The sequence below is a fragment of the Eschrichtius robustus genome, chromosome 8, assembly GCF_028021215.1.
Source record: "Eschrichtius robustus isolate mEscRob2 chromosome 8, mEscRob2.pri, whole genome shotgun sequence".
Classification (NCBI taxonomy): domain Eukaryota; kingdom Metazoa; phylum Chordata; class Mammalia; order Artiodactyla; family Eschrichtiidae; genus Eschrichtius; species Eschrichtius robustus.
In genome coordinates, this window is record NC_090831.1 from 121,895,090 (window position 1) to 121,912,532 (window position 17,443).

The 17,443-nt window shown below is 35.5% G+C and overlaps 1 protein-coding gene across 1 annotated transcript in view; it reads left to right on the plus strand.

Annotated features, from left to right (window-relative positions):
• Positions 1 to 17,443, plus strand: part of CNTNAP2 (contactin associated protein 2) — a 1,784,833-nt gene that overhangs the window by 883,080 nt on the left and 884,310 nt on the right. Inside the window, exon 10 of the mRNA XM_068550150.1 lies at positions 13,989 to 14,160. Within this exon, the coding sequence (XP_068406251.1) occupies positions 13,989 to 14,160 (172 nt within the window). The remainder of the gene's footprint in view (positions 1 to 13,988; positions 14,161 to 17,443) is intronic.

Sequence of the window (17,443 nt, forward strand, 5' to 3'; positions counted from 1 at the left end):
CAATCTTAAAATTTACCTGAAATCCATAGGGGCCAAATTTTTATGTGTGATGTTTCTGCTGAATCTTGTTCATTATGCTTGTTTTCTTATGTTTTGCATCTTTAAATTATGAGTTTAAATTTCTCTGGCTTTTATCTTCAGGAATCTTGTAATTCCAGAGTCAATCCAGAGAGGATTTATGCTTCCTTCAAAAGATAGCAACTTAGAACTACTTTCTGTGCTTTAATTTCTTGGCTTGGGAGTTATACCCTATTAGCCAGAGTAAATTTGAAAGCCATAATTTTGTTGAGCAAGCCTGTGGCTTATGAATTCTCAGAAAGTAATTTCTTTTTCGTTTTCTTTCTATAGGCCAGTAGAAGAGAGACAAGTTTCCTTGTCACCTCTCTTTGCTGACTAGTGAATTTTTCTCCAGTATCTGCGTTAACTGCAATTTTAGCATTTTTAGGCTTTATGTGCTAGTGGGGGGGAGTGGACAAGGAGGGGTGTTCCTATTCCTTGCACACGTCCAACACTTGATTTCTAATTCTGCTTGGCCTTTAAAATCCAAACTTCTGCATTACAAAGATTAGCAAATACCCTCTGAATACTAACAGCCCAGTATCATCAGGTACCCTGTAATTTAGAGTTTTCCCTTTCTTTCTTTCTTTATTTCTTTCTTTCACCCCCCCCGAAAGCTTCTCCTACCTTATTGGATGCATAGAGTTATAATTTAAAGGATGTGTTACATTTTATCTAGCATTTTTATGTGTTTTGAACTGAAAAAGTAAGTTTCAGGCTCCTCACATTGTTGTATCATAGGAAATGGAATTATCTAGAGATTATTTGTCTCTCTTTCCTAAATATTCTACAGTATGTTATTCTTGAATGTTAAATGTTGTTAAATAAGTTCTCATAACAGAGAATTTGTGTTATGTTAAAAAATTGAGATGTGGTAGAAATTTTACAAATGGTATTTATATGCAACAAGTCTGTTTTTAGTAACTCAGAATAGACAGTGTTGGCATTTTGGGGAAATTTATCATTTTTGGAGAGCATTGAGTTAGTGAAATTTGAAGCATTCTAAAAAGTATTGGGTTGGCCAAAAATTGCCTTTGGTTTGTAAGTAAAAATAAAAGACTTATTTTCACCAAGAACTTTATTGAGCAACATATTCACCCTTTTGTTCCACTACCTTCTGCCATTTTTCGGGTAATTTCATAATTCCATCTTCCCACAACTTTTTATCTTTTTGAGCAAAGAACTGTTCCAGGTGCCTTTTACAGTCTTCCAGGGAATTGAAACTTTTTCCATTAAGAGAATTTTGTAAAGACCTAAATAAATGGAAACCCGAAGGTGCAATGTCTGGTGAATATGGTGGATGAATCAGAACTTTCCAGCCCAACTGTAGCAGTTTTTGCCTGGTCATCAAAGAAACATGTGGTCTTGTGTTATCCTGATGGAAGATTATGCATTTTCTGTTGACTAATTCTGGATGCTTTTCATCGAGTGCTGCTTTCAGTTGGTCTACTTGGGAGCAGTATGTGTTGGAATTAATCGTTTCATTTTCTGGAAGGAGCTCATAATAGTGGACTCCCTTCCAATCCCACCATATACATAACATCACCTTCTTTGGATGAAGACCGGCTTTTGGTGTGGTGGTGGTGGTTCATTTCACTTGCCCCACGATCTCTTCTGTTCCACATTATTGTACAGTATCTGCTTTTCATCGCCTGTCACAATTTATTTTAAAAACGGAAAGTTTTCATTACGTTCCAGTAGAGAATTGCCTGCGGAAATATGGTCAAGAAGGTTTTTTTCACTTAATTTATGTGGAACCCAAACATCGAAGTGATTCACATAACCAAGCTGGTGCAAATGATTTTCAGAGCTTGATTTGGATATTTTGAGTATGTCAGCTATCTCCCACGTGGTGTAACATTGATAGTTCTCAGCTAATGTCTCGATTTGATCGTATCAACTTCAACTGGTCTACCTGACTGTGGAGCATCTTCCAGCGAGAAATCTCCAGCATGAAACTTCGCAAACCACTTTTGACACGTGCAATCAGTCACAGCACCTTCTGCATACACTGCACAAAACTTCTTGTGCGTTTCGGTTGCGTTTTTACCTTTCTTAAAATAATAAAGCATAATGTGCTGCAAATCTTGCCTTTTTTCTTCCATCTTCAATATTAAAATGACTACACAAAAATTCACCAATTTTGATAAGTCTTTTTTTAAATGCATGCTGATATGATAGCTATCACGTACAATCTAACAAAATTGTTTTGAGTGAAGTTAAAGACAACTAAGTGCTACAAGAGCCAACTTACGGAAGAAAACAAATGAACGTTTTGGCCAACCCAGTATTTTACCTTCAAACTCTAACATCAGACTTCATTGATGAACATGGAAACATTATCACAACTGAAGAAAAGCACCATGGTTGTACAGAGTGCAGAACACTGAAGTCTCAAAAGATCACATCAAGGGTAATAACATCATCATCAACAGCAATAATTGCAACACCAAGTAGAAGGGAAGGAGGAGGAGAAAGGATAGGTCATGGACTCCTATTTTGGGCCAAGCACCCTTCTAAGCACCAAAGCCAAAACAGGTTGAAAATTTCTTGCCTATCCAGTTTCAAAGCAACTCCTGGAATAAATCTTCACAATATGGCTTTGTATTGATTTGAAGTTAATTTCCAGAATATCAAATACAGTCATATTTAGAAGCATTCCACAGCCAGGTAGAAATTGCCTTGATTTCCTAGTATTTTGGATTATATATATTATTGTAATGTAGATAAATGTGATTCTAGTTTACATTCATATTTTCCTTTTTCACATATAAAAATACTAACAAAGAAAGGCGGAGTCCTCCCCCCTCAAAATATTAAAAAATACAAAGGCTTTTAAAATGGGACCATTTATAGGAGTGATGAGAAACTAATTTCTAATTTTCTTTACAGTATAAAACAAATCTCTCAAATATCAAAATACTTTTAAATGTGAGAAATTAGCATGTTATTTAATCAAAGCCATGCATTTAACAGGCTCCTAATGATAACAATTACCATTATTGAGCACCTACTGAGTGCCAGTCACTGTGCTAGGTGCTTTTCTTATAGTATTTTATTTTAATGTTTACAAAAACCACGTGAATTGGGTATTATTAATCCTGTTCTTCAGCTGAAGAAACTGAAGTTAAGACCAGACAGGGGGAGTTAGGGGAAAGGGGAAGATGTTGGTCAAAGGATGCAAATACACAGTTATGTAGAATTGTAAGTCTAGAGAGAGAGCTAATGTACAGCATGGTGTTAATCATATTATAATTAATCATATATATTGTATAGTGGAAATTTGCTAAGAGAACAGATTTCAGGTCCTCTCACCACACACCAAAAATTGGTAACTCTCTGAGGAGAGATTTCCTTTTATTTCCTTTTATTTTTCTATGTTCTTGTAATTTTCTTCATGATTATTAAAAGACACTCATAGAAATATGTCCAGTATCTTCTAAATTTAAGCTAATTTTGGTATAAATACACTTTACTTATCTTATGAGTATTGTATGAGGATAGGAGGGGAGAGTCACAAATAATTTTATTTGAAAAATTTTGATCCTGCTAAGGCAATAAAGTTTTGATAAACAGTGTTTTTTAAACAATATATTGATACTAATTTTTATATATTTTTAAATATTCTAAAATATACATATTTTACACTGTAAAGCAATTATACTCCAATAAAGAAGTTAAAAATAGATATATATACATATTTTAAATTAATCTAGCTACCTAAGTGGTCCAATAAATTATATTAAATTAATTTTAATTAAGTAAAGTCAAACTGATAAATACTTTTTTTTTTTTGTTTTTTTAATTTTTTTTTAATTAATTAATTAATTTATTTTTTATTTTATGGCTGTGTTGGGTCTTCGTTTCTATGCGAGGGCTTTCTCTAGTTGTGGCAAGCGGGGGCCACTCTTCATCACGGTGCGCGGGCCTCTCACTATCGCGGCCTCTCTTTGTTGCGGAGCACAGGCTCCAGATGCGCAGGCTCAGTAATTGTGGCTCACGGGCCCAGTTGCTCCGCGGCATGTGGGATCTTCCCAGACCAGGGCTCGAACCCGTGTCCCCTGCATTGGCAGGCAGATTCTCAACCACTGCGCCACCAGGGAAGCCCCGATAAATACTATTTTTAAAAACAAATAAAATTTTGTTTTTATAATGTAAGAACCCATGTTTTGTATATCACTGTAAATATATTTTGCATTTGGAAAACTAGAACATTAGAGGGAAAGAAAAACCTTGGAAATTTTTTAAAAATCCTATTAATTCATTTTATCAAATAAATAAAAGACTCCTGATCAGGTTGTAACGTGATCAGATTAATATTTTTAATATGCATCACTTAGGCTTCATGCTGGAGATGGATTGGAAGTGGGTGGTGGAAAAGGTGTGATAGTCTGATCTCAGATGGTCATGAAGAGACTGAGGATTATTTAAAAGATAGAACTGACATGATGTGATTGTGCATACAGGGAGTGAGGATGGAGGTGCCAGGGGGATTACTCTTGGTTGTTTAATATGTGCAACATTTTGGATGAGGAAATTGAAGTTGACTTTTTGAGTGACTGCTGGTATAGGGACAATGACATAATACCACCTGGGATCAAGAACAATATATCTTGAGTTTTGAACATGTGTTAAATATTAGAATGGGGAAGTCCAAGAACCTCTGGATACATTAGTCCTCAGCTCAGAAGAAAGACCTGTGATGGAGATATTATTGGAGACCTACTCATATAGTTGGTAGTTCAAGCAATGGGTTTGGGTAATGCTATTATTGTGGAGAGACTACCAAGAAAACTGACATGGCCCAGGACAAACTTTGATGAACTCCTACATTTATACACCAGGTAGGAGGCAAGCAATCAGTAAAGGAAATTGAAATGATACTGCTAGAAAAGTATAAAGAAAACCTGGGACAATATAATATTCTGTTAGCCAGGGAAAGAGATATAATATTCAAGAAGTGAGAATGGTCTTCTCAAACTCTTCCATTACTTGCATTTTACTTACTCATTTGGATAGGCAGTAACATTTTTAATACAGTTATGTTCATGTTTCTGAGACCTGTCTTCCTAATGAGATTTTAACATCCTTAAGGATAAGAATAACATAGTTTTGGATCTCTGATAAATACAAAGACAATTGAAATAGTATAAACCATTTGAAATAATAGAAATGGTGATGATGTTGACTTCTGGATCTTTTTGGTGTATACTCTGGGCATTTTCTAGGCACTTACTTTGTAGTTATATTCTTACTAATTCTTTACAACAACCTTCTGTGCTTATACATTTCATAAGTTTTATAAAATATTATGTTTGATAAAATATTGTAAGTTTTCCTATTTTATAGATAAAGAAATAAGAAACAGAGCATTTAATTAATTTCCCCAAGGGGAAAAAATTGATAGAGACACAATTCTTAATATTATATCTACTACTCATTTATTATAAATAAATAGTAGATAAGCATAAATGTAATAAACATAAATGACATCCTAAATTTGAAAAAACCAACAGATTATATTAAATAATTTACAAAATTAAAATTAACTCATAAAAATTACCTCCAAAGATGTTAGTTAGCCTTTCATTAGTAGACCACTGTTTGATAATGGAATGTTAGGAGCGCTGTGCTTTCTGCTCTCCCACATGTTGTGTGCTCTTTAAACAATGCAATTTGTTATCCACACCCACTTTTCCAGTTTCCCATTGATCTAAATGGTAAACCCAAGTCAAGCCCTAAGTCTTCATGTAATTTGGATTCTGTGATCTTTGATATTGTTTATCATTCCTTCACTTGCTTAATATCACTCCTTGGTTTTTCTTTCTACCTCTTTCTCAGTTTTATTCACTAGTTTATTTTCCTGCTTCTACCACTGATATGTAGATTATTTCTAGAGTTCCAGCCTTGAAGTTCTTTGCTTAGCGCACTATACAATTTCTTTATACAATCTCCTCCACCTCCATAGCATAGTGACTGAAAAACTTCCCCAAATTCTGATCCCTATCCTGATGTCCAGATATTAATATTAATCTATGGATTGAATATTTTACCTTAGATATCCCAGTGGTACTTCAGACTTGAAAAGGCTAGCTTTGAACTCATCAGAACCACCTACCACCCTTTCTCCTCTCCTTTCCTCCCACTCCTTAAAGACCTGATGCTTTTCCTGCATCTTCTTTTTCATAGAAGCAAAAGCATCCATCTAGTTGCTCACCCAGAAATCTGAGTCATTCTAGTCGTCTCTCTGTGCAGTACTCATATCCAGTAGATCAGCCAGTGCTGTCATATCTTCCTGTGAAATATTTTTCATCCATTCCCTCTACATCAGCTTTATTGACATAGTTTAGATAAGAATTTGTAATTTATCCAATGACTATTTTGTAAAACAATCCTTATCTCCGGTTTTCCCTCTACCAGCTTATTCCTATCTCCACCAGAGAGAAAATAACATAATACAAATTGGTTAAGTTATTTCCTTGCTCAAAATTCTTCAGTGACTTTTTGTTCATTTAGTAGACAATGTTTGAGCCCCTACTATGTAAGAGATCTAGGAGTCAAAGTCTCATGGAGGGTACATTCCAGTAAAAGGAGAAAAAACAGTAAACAAAAATATATAATGTGGTGATAAGAGTTATGAAAAATGAATCATATAAGGGAGATAGAGCATCAAGGGGGTGGGGGAATGTTATTTAACTGGTGATCAGAGAAGGCCTCTCTGATAAGGTAACTGAAACAGAGCCCTGAAGGAAGTGAAGATGCAAGGTTAGATATCACCTCATGCCAGGATAAAAATGCAAACATATTCACTCACTTGATCATTCACCTAAACGAATACAGAGGGGTCAATAAAGCCTGAAAAATGGAGATTATATTATGTTATAAAGGAGAGCTTCAATCTGTTGAAAAATAATTTATTTCCAAACTTTATAGTAGACACTTTGTATCTTGAACATCTCCCTTATATCCCATGGATTGTTTTAATATAAATAGGTTGCTAAATTTTATGCTATGTGTGTTTTTCTCAACAAATACATTTTTAAAAAATTCATAGAGAAATAAGACAATACAATTGCTGTCATGAAACTATTATACTAAAGGGGAGAAAAACACATTCAGAAACACACACACGTGTAAGTAAATAAATAAACCAATCCAGATAATTATAAATTGTGACAAATTCTATGACAAGAAATAAGTAGCTGAGGAACTGGAATGAGAAAATGGATAGAATAATTTTAAGTAGAGTGGTCTTGGAAGGCTCCCTCTCAGAAGGTGATATTTGAGCTGACCTGAATCATAAATCAGCCATGAAAAATGCAAGTGGGAAGAAAATTCCAGGCAGAAAGGTCTTGGTTTTCCTAAAGCACAGGCAAGAGAATGGGGGTGGCTGAAGCATAGTGAGCAAGAATAGGCACTTTTTTTTTTACTGAAGTATAGTTGTGTCAGTTTCAGGTGTACATCAAAGTGATTCAGATTTTTTTGAGGGGGGTAGGAATAGACATCTTAAAGCATTAATTTGGGAGCTAGTAGTCACCCCAAAATACAACAGAACCATTTTTAAATGTGACAGATTTATTTGAAGCATAAAATATATACTGAGGGGAAAAAAACCAATCTTTTGTAGAATTTTCTTATACTTTTTTAGTGGTTTAACTAATATTGTTTTAATTTTTAAATCTTGGAAGGGGATTTGAGTGTTTGCATGTGTCCTAATATTTTTAGGGTTTAGGAACTGCCTAGATCTAAAAATCTGGCTAAGAGGGATATGAATTGAAATTGGAATGTGGGCAGGATTCAGAATATTCAGTCTTTTAAGGCCACAAAAGTCACCCTGGCCTGGTAACATAGAACATAAAATGAGGATCAAGTGTTAAATGCCACCGGGAGGTCTAGTTAAGGGGTAAAAGATGTCCTTTGGTTACCTGAAAATGATCACTGAAATTAGGAAGAGCAATTTCATTGACAATTCATGGGCACTGAATGCAGATTAAAGTGGAATAAAGTGGACATGGGGAAATGGAGACAGGATAATTTCCTTTTATTGGGAAATAGTTTAATCCAAAATAAGGTTCTCGAATGGCATTATGTTTAGCGTAAAGCACCATCTCATGTCAAATGGATCATAATCTTTTTAAAAATAGTTTTTATTTTCAAACAATTTAAAATGTGAAAAAAAAATTTGCAAGAAGAGTTCAGAAGCCACCAGTATAACTTTCACTCAGAGAACTCATTCAAGTTTTGCCAATTGTCCAGTAACGTCCTTTATAGTAAAAGACCCAGTCTGGGATCACATGTTACACCCTGTTTTCCTGCCTCTCCAGTCTGCTGATTGAAATCAGATTCTCAGCTGTTTGTTGGCTTTCACAACCTTATCATTCCTGAAGATCCTCTCAGTCTGAGTCTGTCTGATGCTCTCTCATGATTGGACCTAGGATATGTGTCTTGGGCAGGAGTCCCACCAGGAGTCATTGCATTCTTCTCATTGCAGCTTATCAGGTGTGTCCCACAGTGTCAGTGGGTCCCATTACTGGTGGTGATAACTTTGATCATTTGATTACAAAGATGTCTGCCAGGTTTCTTTGCTGTAAAATGACTACTTTCCCCTTTGAAATTAGTAAATATATTCATAGGGAGACACTTTGAGACTGTTCATCATCCAAATTTCACCCACTCATTTGAGCATCAGTTAATATTTCTTGCCTGAATTAATTACTATTATGATGGTTGCCAGATTGTACCTTTCTAATTCCAACATGCTTTTTACATTTGTTAGTTATCACAGGAAGATATTTCTGTTCTCCTATTTATTCATTTTTATGCAAGTAGACTCATGGATTCCTGTTATTTGATGAAATATATCTATAAATTATTTCCTTTTCCTCTTATTTCCCTCCTTCCTCCTTCCCTCCCTCTCTCCCTCGCTCCCTCCCTTCCTTCCTTCCTTCCTTTCTTTTGACACTCAAAATATCTTTCTGATGCTCAAATTATTTATTTTGTTTTAAAATTGTCCAGATCGGAGCAGTAGAAGCCCTCTTCAGACTGGCTCCTATGTCATTCTGACATGACACCATCATTCTTTGAGCACTTCTTTACTTTCCTGGGCAGCAAAATGTTCCAGGCTCATATTGTGCTTTCTGTGACCCAGCTCTAGGATCAGCCTTTCTCCAAAGAGTCCTGGTTTTATTCAGTAGAGAAACTAAGATCTGAACTGTAAGGGGACTCATTTCTTCTGGGTATAATCCTGCTCTGGATCATCTTCAGTGGATGGTAGGAACCACCTGTATATTGAGCATATACACAATTCCATCTAGATTTATTTCTATATCTCTATATACTGAAAACCACAAGTGCACACTTACAGATTAAATTCCAATCCAAACCCATAGGATCCATTCAAGATCTCCCTTTTTTCATTCGCACCCTCCTTTCCTGACAGTGTGAACCTGGCTCCCACTATTGTCAGTCTGTTTATTTATTTGCTCAATCAACCTGTATTGTAGTCAGTCTCCCAGCCGTGCCAGGTGGGCATGTGCTTGGCTGTCCTTACTGCAGGCACCAAGCACCACTGGGCTCACTCCTGGCTCACTCTAACACACTGCTTGCTTGGGCCCAACCCCACCAGGGTGAATTATTTAGGAAGGTTTGGTAAACAGTAGAGATTAGTAGACACTTTGCACAATATTCCAAGGTTATTTTGAAAGGAAAAGCCTAAATGGTTTTTAGCATCTTTACAGCATTCTACCAGCCTTTCTCAACCTCCCAAACTTCCCAACTTTAAAATAAGTATAAATAGAGACATCTTGTATGCATGTAGTTTTAGACATGTAAAATATTCAGCCCTGTTGCCTGTTGTTTGCTTTTCTTGTCCCATCAAGTTACCATTATAATTTACAACAACTTAGATTGGCATTTTAATGTCAAAACAAATAGCAGCATGCTTTTCACTAATGTATATCTGAGTTAAAATTTTAAAACCTTGACAATGCATGTGTTTCTTTTGTCAACAAGAATAACAAAATGCTGAAAGGACTTCAAATCAGGTATAAAGTTTTTATATGCCAAGTCTTGAAATGGCAATCTCAAACATGCCAGTAAGGTAACATAATTATAATGACCCAGTTCACTGATAGATGCAATTGAGAATGACACAGTTACAATTCACTGTGGGTATTACAACATATCGTCAGATCACCAGTAACTACAGCCCATGTATAAACATTGTATTTTTTATTTCAAATTTATAGATATAATAAATTTAAAGGTCTAAGCCAAAACAAGCAAAAGTTTACTTTTTTTACTGTTTTTAATTTTTATAATAACTTGGCAAATTTTAGTTGAGTTTAACCTATCCATTTTATATCTATTCATTTCTGACCCTCAGAATCCCAGCTGCAAATTTTTTTCTCCAAACAGTCCTGCTGTTAATCTACTAAGTAGGTTAAATCCTAAGCTTTAGTCACTGAAAGTATCACAGACACTATTACACGAAGATTTTTTACTGAAATTATATTCGTACATACAGGGAACAATAACAGAAATAAATAATAATATGCTGTCCTCCATTTCAAGGGTAGGAGGGTGTTAGAGCACCCGGAATTTCAGTACCAGAGACTCAACATCTTTAACCCAGTGCTAACTATAAGGGAGTGGTCAACATTCTACTAGTACAGTTCTCTTAAAAATGTGTAGGCTTCCTATGAATGCTGTTTAGCTTTACTTCATTAAGCAAGAGCCATATCCACACTTTCATAAAGATAAGCTCTTTTTCACATTGGGCTTCCGCTGACATGCTGAGGGGAAACTGTCCATAAGATTATTAGAACCATTATTGTTTAACTCAGAGGCTCTATAAGACACACCAGTAAGCTGGCTAGAAGTTATTTTGTCTGAATGAATGGTTCTTGGAGGCACCAGCTAAGATATTTCTGAGGTCTTAATATGGATTTTATAGCCACACCTCATTATCATCTTTAGATCATGTTTTCCTGGTAGTAGAAATTTGCCATGAAGTGATTTCTTAATTTTTTTGCAGTCAACATCTGGAGAGACTGAAATTAAGAAAATATTTTATTTTCAAATCCATCAAGACCTAGCTTCCTCATATTTAACAGTTTGTCTTTAGTTTTTCTCTCTTCTTTTTCCCTTTTACTATAAACAAAGAGAAGACGCCAGAATACTCTGTGTGGAAATGTCCTTAGCTAGATTATGCAGTTCATTAAGTACAGTGTTTTCCTTTCCACATTATCACAGTTTTGCTAAACTTTCCACTGCAACATAGCAATGATCCAGTTTTCTTCCATTTCCAGTAACATTGCTTCCTCACCTTCCTTTCAGTCATTACTGACAACCTCTTCATGAGCCATGAGGCTCCTTGGCTACATTATAATGGACATGTAGTAGTTTGTACTATACTTATCTTCTCCTAGAATGTATCCTGTGTAGAAAAATGAAAGGAATTGACAATTTCAAACTCCAGAATTCATCAGGGCCAAACAACATTGTTATGAGTGACTGATGAAGTCTTGTTTTATGAACTTAACTCTACCCATTTGATAGGGATCTGTGTGTTATGCAGCTGCCTTGCTTCTGAGAAGGTCTTGTTCTCACAATAGATCTACCCATTTTGGAATACTTCAAAGCAAGTGTGGATATTTAGAGACTCCCAAGTATTCAAAAAACAGAATCATATGATTGTCTCGTTAAGAATAGTCAATAAAGTTACAGCTGGATGTTTTCTCTTTGCTAAGTTTAGACATTAAACTCCATTCAATTTTATCTTGATTAGGCAGAGTGAAAATCATATGTATGCATACAGCTAGTCTAAATAGACCACTTAGCTAAGATCAGCAATTTTCTGAGAGGATTAAGTCAATGCAAATGAAAAAAAAAAAAAAAAAAGTGACTCAGAAAAGAAAAAAGAAAAAAAAAAAAACAACCATATGTTTGACATTGAAATAGATGCTTATTTATTTTTAAGCCAAGAAATTAAGTATAATCATATTTTTACATAGTACTGTGTTGATGGAAAATGATTGTATACACTTCTGTGATTAATCCTTAAAGAGGATTCAATTGATAATTATTAGATTTTAATTATTGTAACCCATTAATAAAGGGAGAAGGAGATTTCTATTGTTCTAAACTACTGTTACTAGTCAAACAGAATAGGACATTTAAAAAAAATCACTTAATGGGGACTTCCCTGGTGGTCCAGTGGGTAGGACTCCGCGCTCCCAATGCAGGGGGCCCGAGTTTGATCCCTGGTGGGGAAACTAGATCCCGTATGCATGCTACAACTAAGAGTTCGCATGCCACAACTAAGAAGCCCACATGCCGCAAGTAGAGATCCCGCATGCCACAACTAAGACCCGGCGCAGCCAAAATAAATAAAATAAATAAAATAAATAAATAAATAAATATTTAAAATAAAATAAAAAATCACTTAATGGTCATTATTTGGACAATGTTTTTATTGAAAATTCCCTTTTATCCAATTAATGGCACATCCTGATAACAACCCATTTTGTATAAATTGTTTTTTTGCTATAGATATAATATTAGATTGAAAAGAATGTGTGAATAACTTAAGATTTTTTTTTTTTAATTTTTTTTTTTCTTTTAATTAATTAATTATTTTATTTTTGGCTGCATTGGGTCTTCGTTTCTGTGCGAGGGCTTTCTCTAGTTGTGGCGAGCGGGGGCCACTCTTCATCGCGGTGCGCGGGCCTCTCACTGTCGTGGCCTCTCCCGTTGCGGAGCACAGGCTCCAGACGCGCAGGCTCAGTAATTGTGGCTCACGGGCCCAGTTGCTCCACAGCATGCGGGATCCTCCCAGACCAGGGCTTGAACCCGTGTTCCCTGCATTGGCAGGCAGATTCTCAACCACTGCGCCACCAGGGAAACCCAACTTAAGATTTTTAAGCAGACAAATTACTACAGTTTAAATTTGCTCTGATAGGTGAAGTTCGTTTGGGGGACTTTGTGGAGATATTTAATGGGATCAAGAAATTTTATTCCATATGGCCTACAGATTTTCTATGCATAATATGAATTATGATTTTTTCTATTGAAAAGCATAAAGGCAATTTATTTGTGGTGCTATTTTAAAGTTACTTTGCAATAAAATTTTTAAAATTATTTGATCTCAACCTTAGTGTATGTATGTATATCCTACTCTGTAATAGAACCAGTAGTTGCTAACCCTAATAGAAACTTTCTTTTTTTGTTTTGTTATACATTCTTTTAAACTTTTAGTTTCACTTCTTATCACTTATGCTACCTATACCATGTTAGGTACCTTATATGAGATGGATATTCAGAGCAAGGTGACTGACCCTTATGCCTAAATTTATCTCTTTATGTTTCTTTGGGTTTTATAAATTGGGAAATCATTTGTAATGCAAATGTCTCTTTGGATTGAATTAGATATTAATCTATAAAAGAAACCCACCTTAGTTGATAATAGTAAGTTTAGCTTCTTGACAGCTGAATAACAGACCTCTAAGGAATTAAGAAAATAACAGTAAATATTAAAGACATAAAAGGAAGGAGGTTGGATAGTTGGGAAAGGTCTAAAATTTTACATCCTGATCTCTGAAGACAGGGTCGGATGAAGAAGTGTAGCCGTGAGCAGATGGACAGAGATGTGACAGTGAAAAAGAAGATGTCAAAAGAGAAAATATGAAGGATGCTTCGTAGACATAGACCAGAGACAGACATTTGCCTAGGTTCAACCCTTAACAACTTCCCCTGAAATAATACCGTTTTCTCAGAAGACTTCATTCTTCCACACTGAGTGCAGCATCAGCAAGGATCAGTGAAACACAGTAGCTGGATACGATGGCTGTGGTCAGGGAAAACACCCAGAGGAGTTTTAGTGAAGCATGCTGGACACACAATTCAACATTCCCATTTTTTCTCTCTCACAGGTTATCTGAACCAGATGAATAACTCAAGTCACTCTGTCCTTCAGCCTTCATTCCAAGGATGCATGCAGCTCATTCAAGTGGATGATCAACTTGTAAATTTATACGAAGTGGCACAAAGGAGGCCAGGAAATTTTGCGAATGTCAGCATTGATATGTGTGCCATCATAGACAGGTAAACGGTCTTTCATCCTTCCTTGAATTGTTCAAAGTTTCGGAATTCATGTTTTTGTTGTAGGACAAGTGAAACACCCGAACACTCAACCCTGTAAGGGGTAAGGAGACGGGAGCCATTTGCCATGCCTGTGGCTTTTGTTTGTGATGTTAGCAGTGATGTTTATATCAGGACATGGTTATATATGACAGAACAATATGTGATGTCACATTAACCCATTCAGCCTCCCTTGGTGAATGTGAGCATTATGCATGTAGTTTTGCAAGCAACAGCTGGAAAAGGAACTTAGTTTATTTTTAGTTTTGCTTCTGATGCCCACAGCAGAAATGTCCCTCTTCTCCTTGTCTTGGTCATGACTCATCCTCAGTATATGGTCCCCTCTAAACGCCCCTCTTAAAGGAAAAGGAACATTAAAATGTGTTGGCAGGCAGTATGGGGATTTACTGAAGTAGAGTATTTAATGTAGTTGAGTCTGCTTACAAAACAGACATACTGAAATATTATTACAAGATCTCATCTTTGTCAGTTTTTGCAAATCTGGGGAGAAACTTTTTATAAAAACTTAGTTGACCTCTCACATGGTGGAAAGATACAACCTTTATATGAAATATTATGACAGCATTACATGTACTACCTTAACATACTTCTAAACAGTGCCTTTCATTCCAACATGAAAAAATTTCATTTTGAGATGTTTTGCCCACAAACAAACTACATCTAATTTTGAGTTGAATTTAACCCGGTGAATTTCTGTCCTATTTTCAAATCTTTTATGAGAGGACTATGTTATTCTGAAAAGAATTTTATTAATTTTATATTTTGAAGATAAAAGTTCTATAAGTCTTAGCCAGCCCCCAATAAAGTACAGACCTTAAGTCTCTAATAATCTTAATTCATTTAAGAGGGGATCCTTGGGGAAGTCATCCAAAGACATATAATGAATCTTAAAAGTATACAAAAATCATCTATTATGAAATAAGCTTGCTTCCATATAATCTTAATAAAGTAGTATTCACATGAATGGTAAATTACAGTTTATGATGTCTGTAGAATGTAACTTTTTAAAGCTTTAATATGTTTATAATAAAATATAACATAGTGCTTATTTTTATTACATATATGCAGATATGGGTCCTGATAGCCTAAACAGTTTATATTTAAACAGAACAGCAAACAATTTTAATAAAAATACACTCCTAATTTTTGAACCATCAATAATGTAATAGCTGTTATTTCTGCCTAAAGCAAGTGGTGGCAATAATCACAAAAACTGAGAGATGAATGTTTTAAGATAATATATTCTGATATTAGATGTGTATTCATAAATTTTAATAATGGTTTTCCATACAGGAAGATTTTCCTTCTTAGTAATAGACAGTATATTGAGTCATTTTAGTACCTTGTTCATTTTCCATGTCAGTAACTTTAATGATACAATAATTTCTGTCAATACCCAAGTTAGTTCATCCAGCTTTCGTAAACTGCTAGATTTTATGGTGATGCTGCTATTTCACTTCAAACAGCATGTTTTCTGGGCATTAAATTTAAATTGTTTGCTACCAAAGAAGTGTGGGTGAGGTGTTGAGATTTTACTGTTTTACCCCCATGGCAAGATTAGGAGTTAAAATATCTCCAGAAGAAGATTTTGGTAAATGAAGAGAACAGAAGATTTTGGTAAACGAACCAGGCACTCCTGGTAAGGAGAACAACACAAGAGACGATGCAGAATAGGGGATGCAAATTTCAATTTTAGGCATGTAGAGAAACATACAAAATAGTTTTTTGCCAAAATGGCATCATGCAACTGTCTATGTTGCCAAGTATCCTGTAGCTGACAGAACAAGGAATATGTCTTTCTTATCCTCCAGGGTGATAACCGGGAAGAGTGGCTACAGGGAAGTAGTCACCTCTGATGCATCACAGATTTCCTAAATCCACTATTGAATACGTTTTCTGCTTGTCTTACTTTTTGAGGACAATGACTTCTTTTTTTAGGTATAATTGACATATAACATTATATTCGTTTCAGGTGTGCAATGTAATGATTTGATATTTACATATATTTTGAAATGATCACCAGGGCAGTGATTTCTGCACATTAATTACCAATGTGTGAAATAGCAGATTCCTTTATTCACCCAAAACGTGCCCAGTTCAAAATCTTAATCTGTGAAGTGCTGTGTTTTTGCATGTATGATACAGGGCTGTATTCACCTTATTCAAACCGTTGAGGGGCTCATTGATGAGCTCACCCTTAATCTGTGTCTTTGCATATGAGAGTACCAGTGACGTTACCCTGTCCTCACATAGCTGTGACCCATCAGATAACATTTTAATGATACATCCCTGGCTCTTCTCTGGTTTGATCTTTTCCCCCCTCACTGACTGAAACTTTGCAACTGCCTGATCTCTACCATTTTATTTTCAGACTACCTAAATTCTCCCTAAGCAAGCCTACACTGTCTCTTTCTTACTTTTATCCTTTCAAATTTCAGCTTGATTGATTTGAGAGCTATTTTTGAAAAAATTAAAAAAGCGTAAATGAAAATATAGGGTAAAAAAATAGAAATCACAGACATGATTTTTATAAAATGTTTAGAGATTATAGGAGCAGCTGCAATGATTTATGAGTAGAACTTAGGGAAATAGTTTGGGAAGATGATTCTAAAGGAGTTTTGCTGTGTGTCATACTGAAATATCCTATGAGTTGAACTTCTTTTTCTTTTTTTGGGTGTGGATTTACATGTGCCTTGTTTTGTTTATTTGTTTGCTTTCTGAACACAGCATTGAATCAAGGAAAGAGCAAGCATGCCAAGCTATAGAATTATTTGTTCAGTAGTATTTTCTGAGTGCATCCATGGTGCCAGACACTGTTCTAGGCACTTAGGATAAATCATTGAACAACACAGACAGAGATCCTTGCACTTGTGAAGCTCACATTCTGGGGGAAGGGGAGGAAGCACAGACGTGATAAATAAATATTATAGTAAGTTAGAAGGAATAAGTGCTATAAAAAAAGAAAGAAAAAAAGTTGAGCAAATCAAGGAGGACTGGCATTTCAACAGATTGGTGTTGAGTTGCTGTTTAAATAGGTTGGTCAGAGTTAGCCTCAATTATTAGTTCAAGACCTGAAAGAGTAATAGAATTCACCAGTTTGGGGAAAGACCATTGCAGGCTGAGAGAATAGTCAATGCAGCAAGGCTGCCTGGTATCATCTAGGGTTAGCAAGGGGCCAGGGTGGCAAGTTTGGAAGGACGAGGAGCAGAGCCGTATAAGAGGAGGC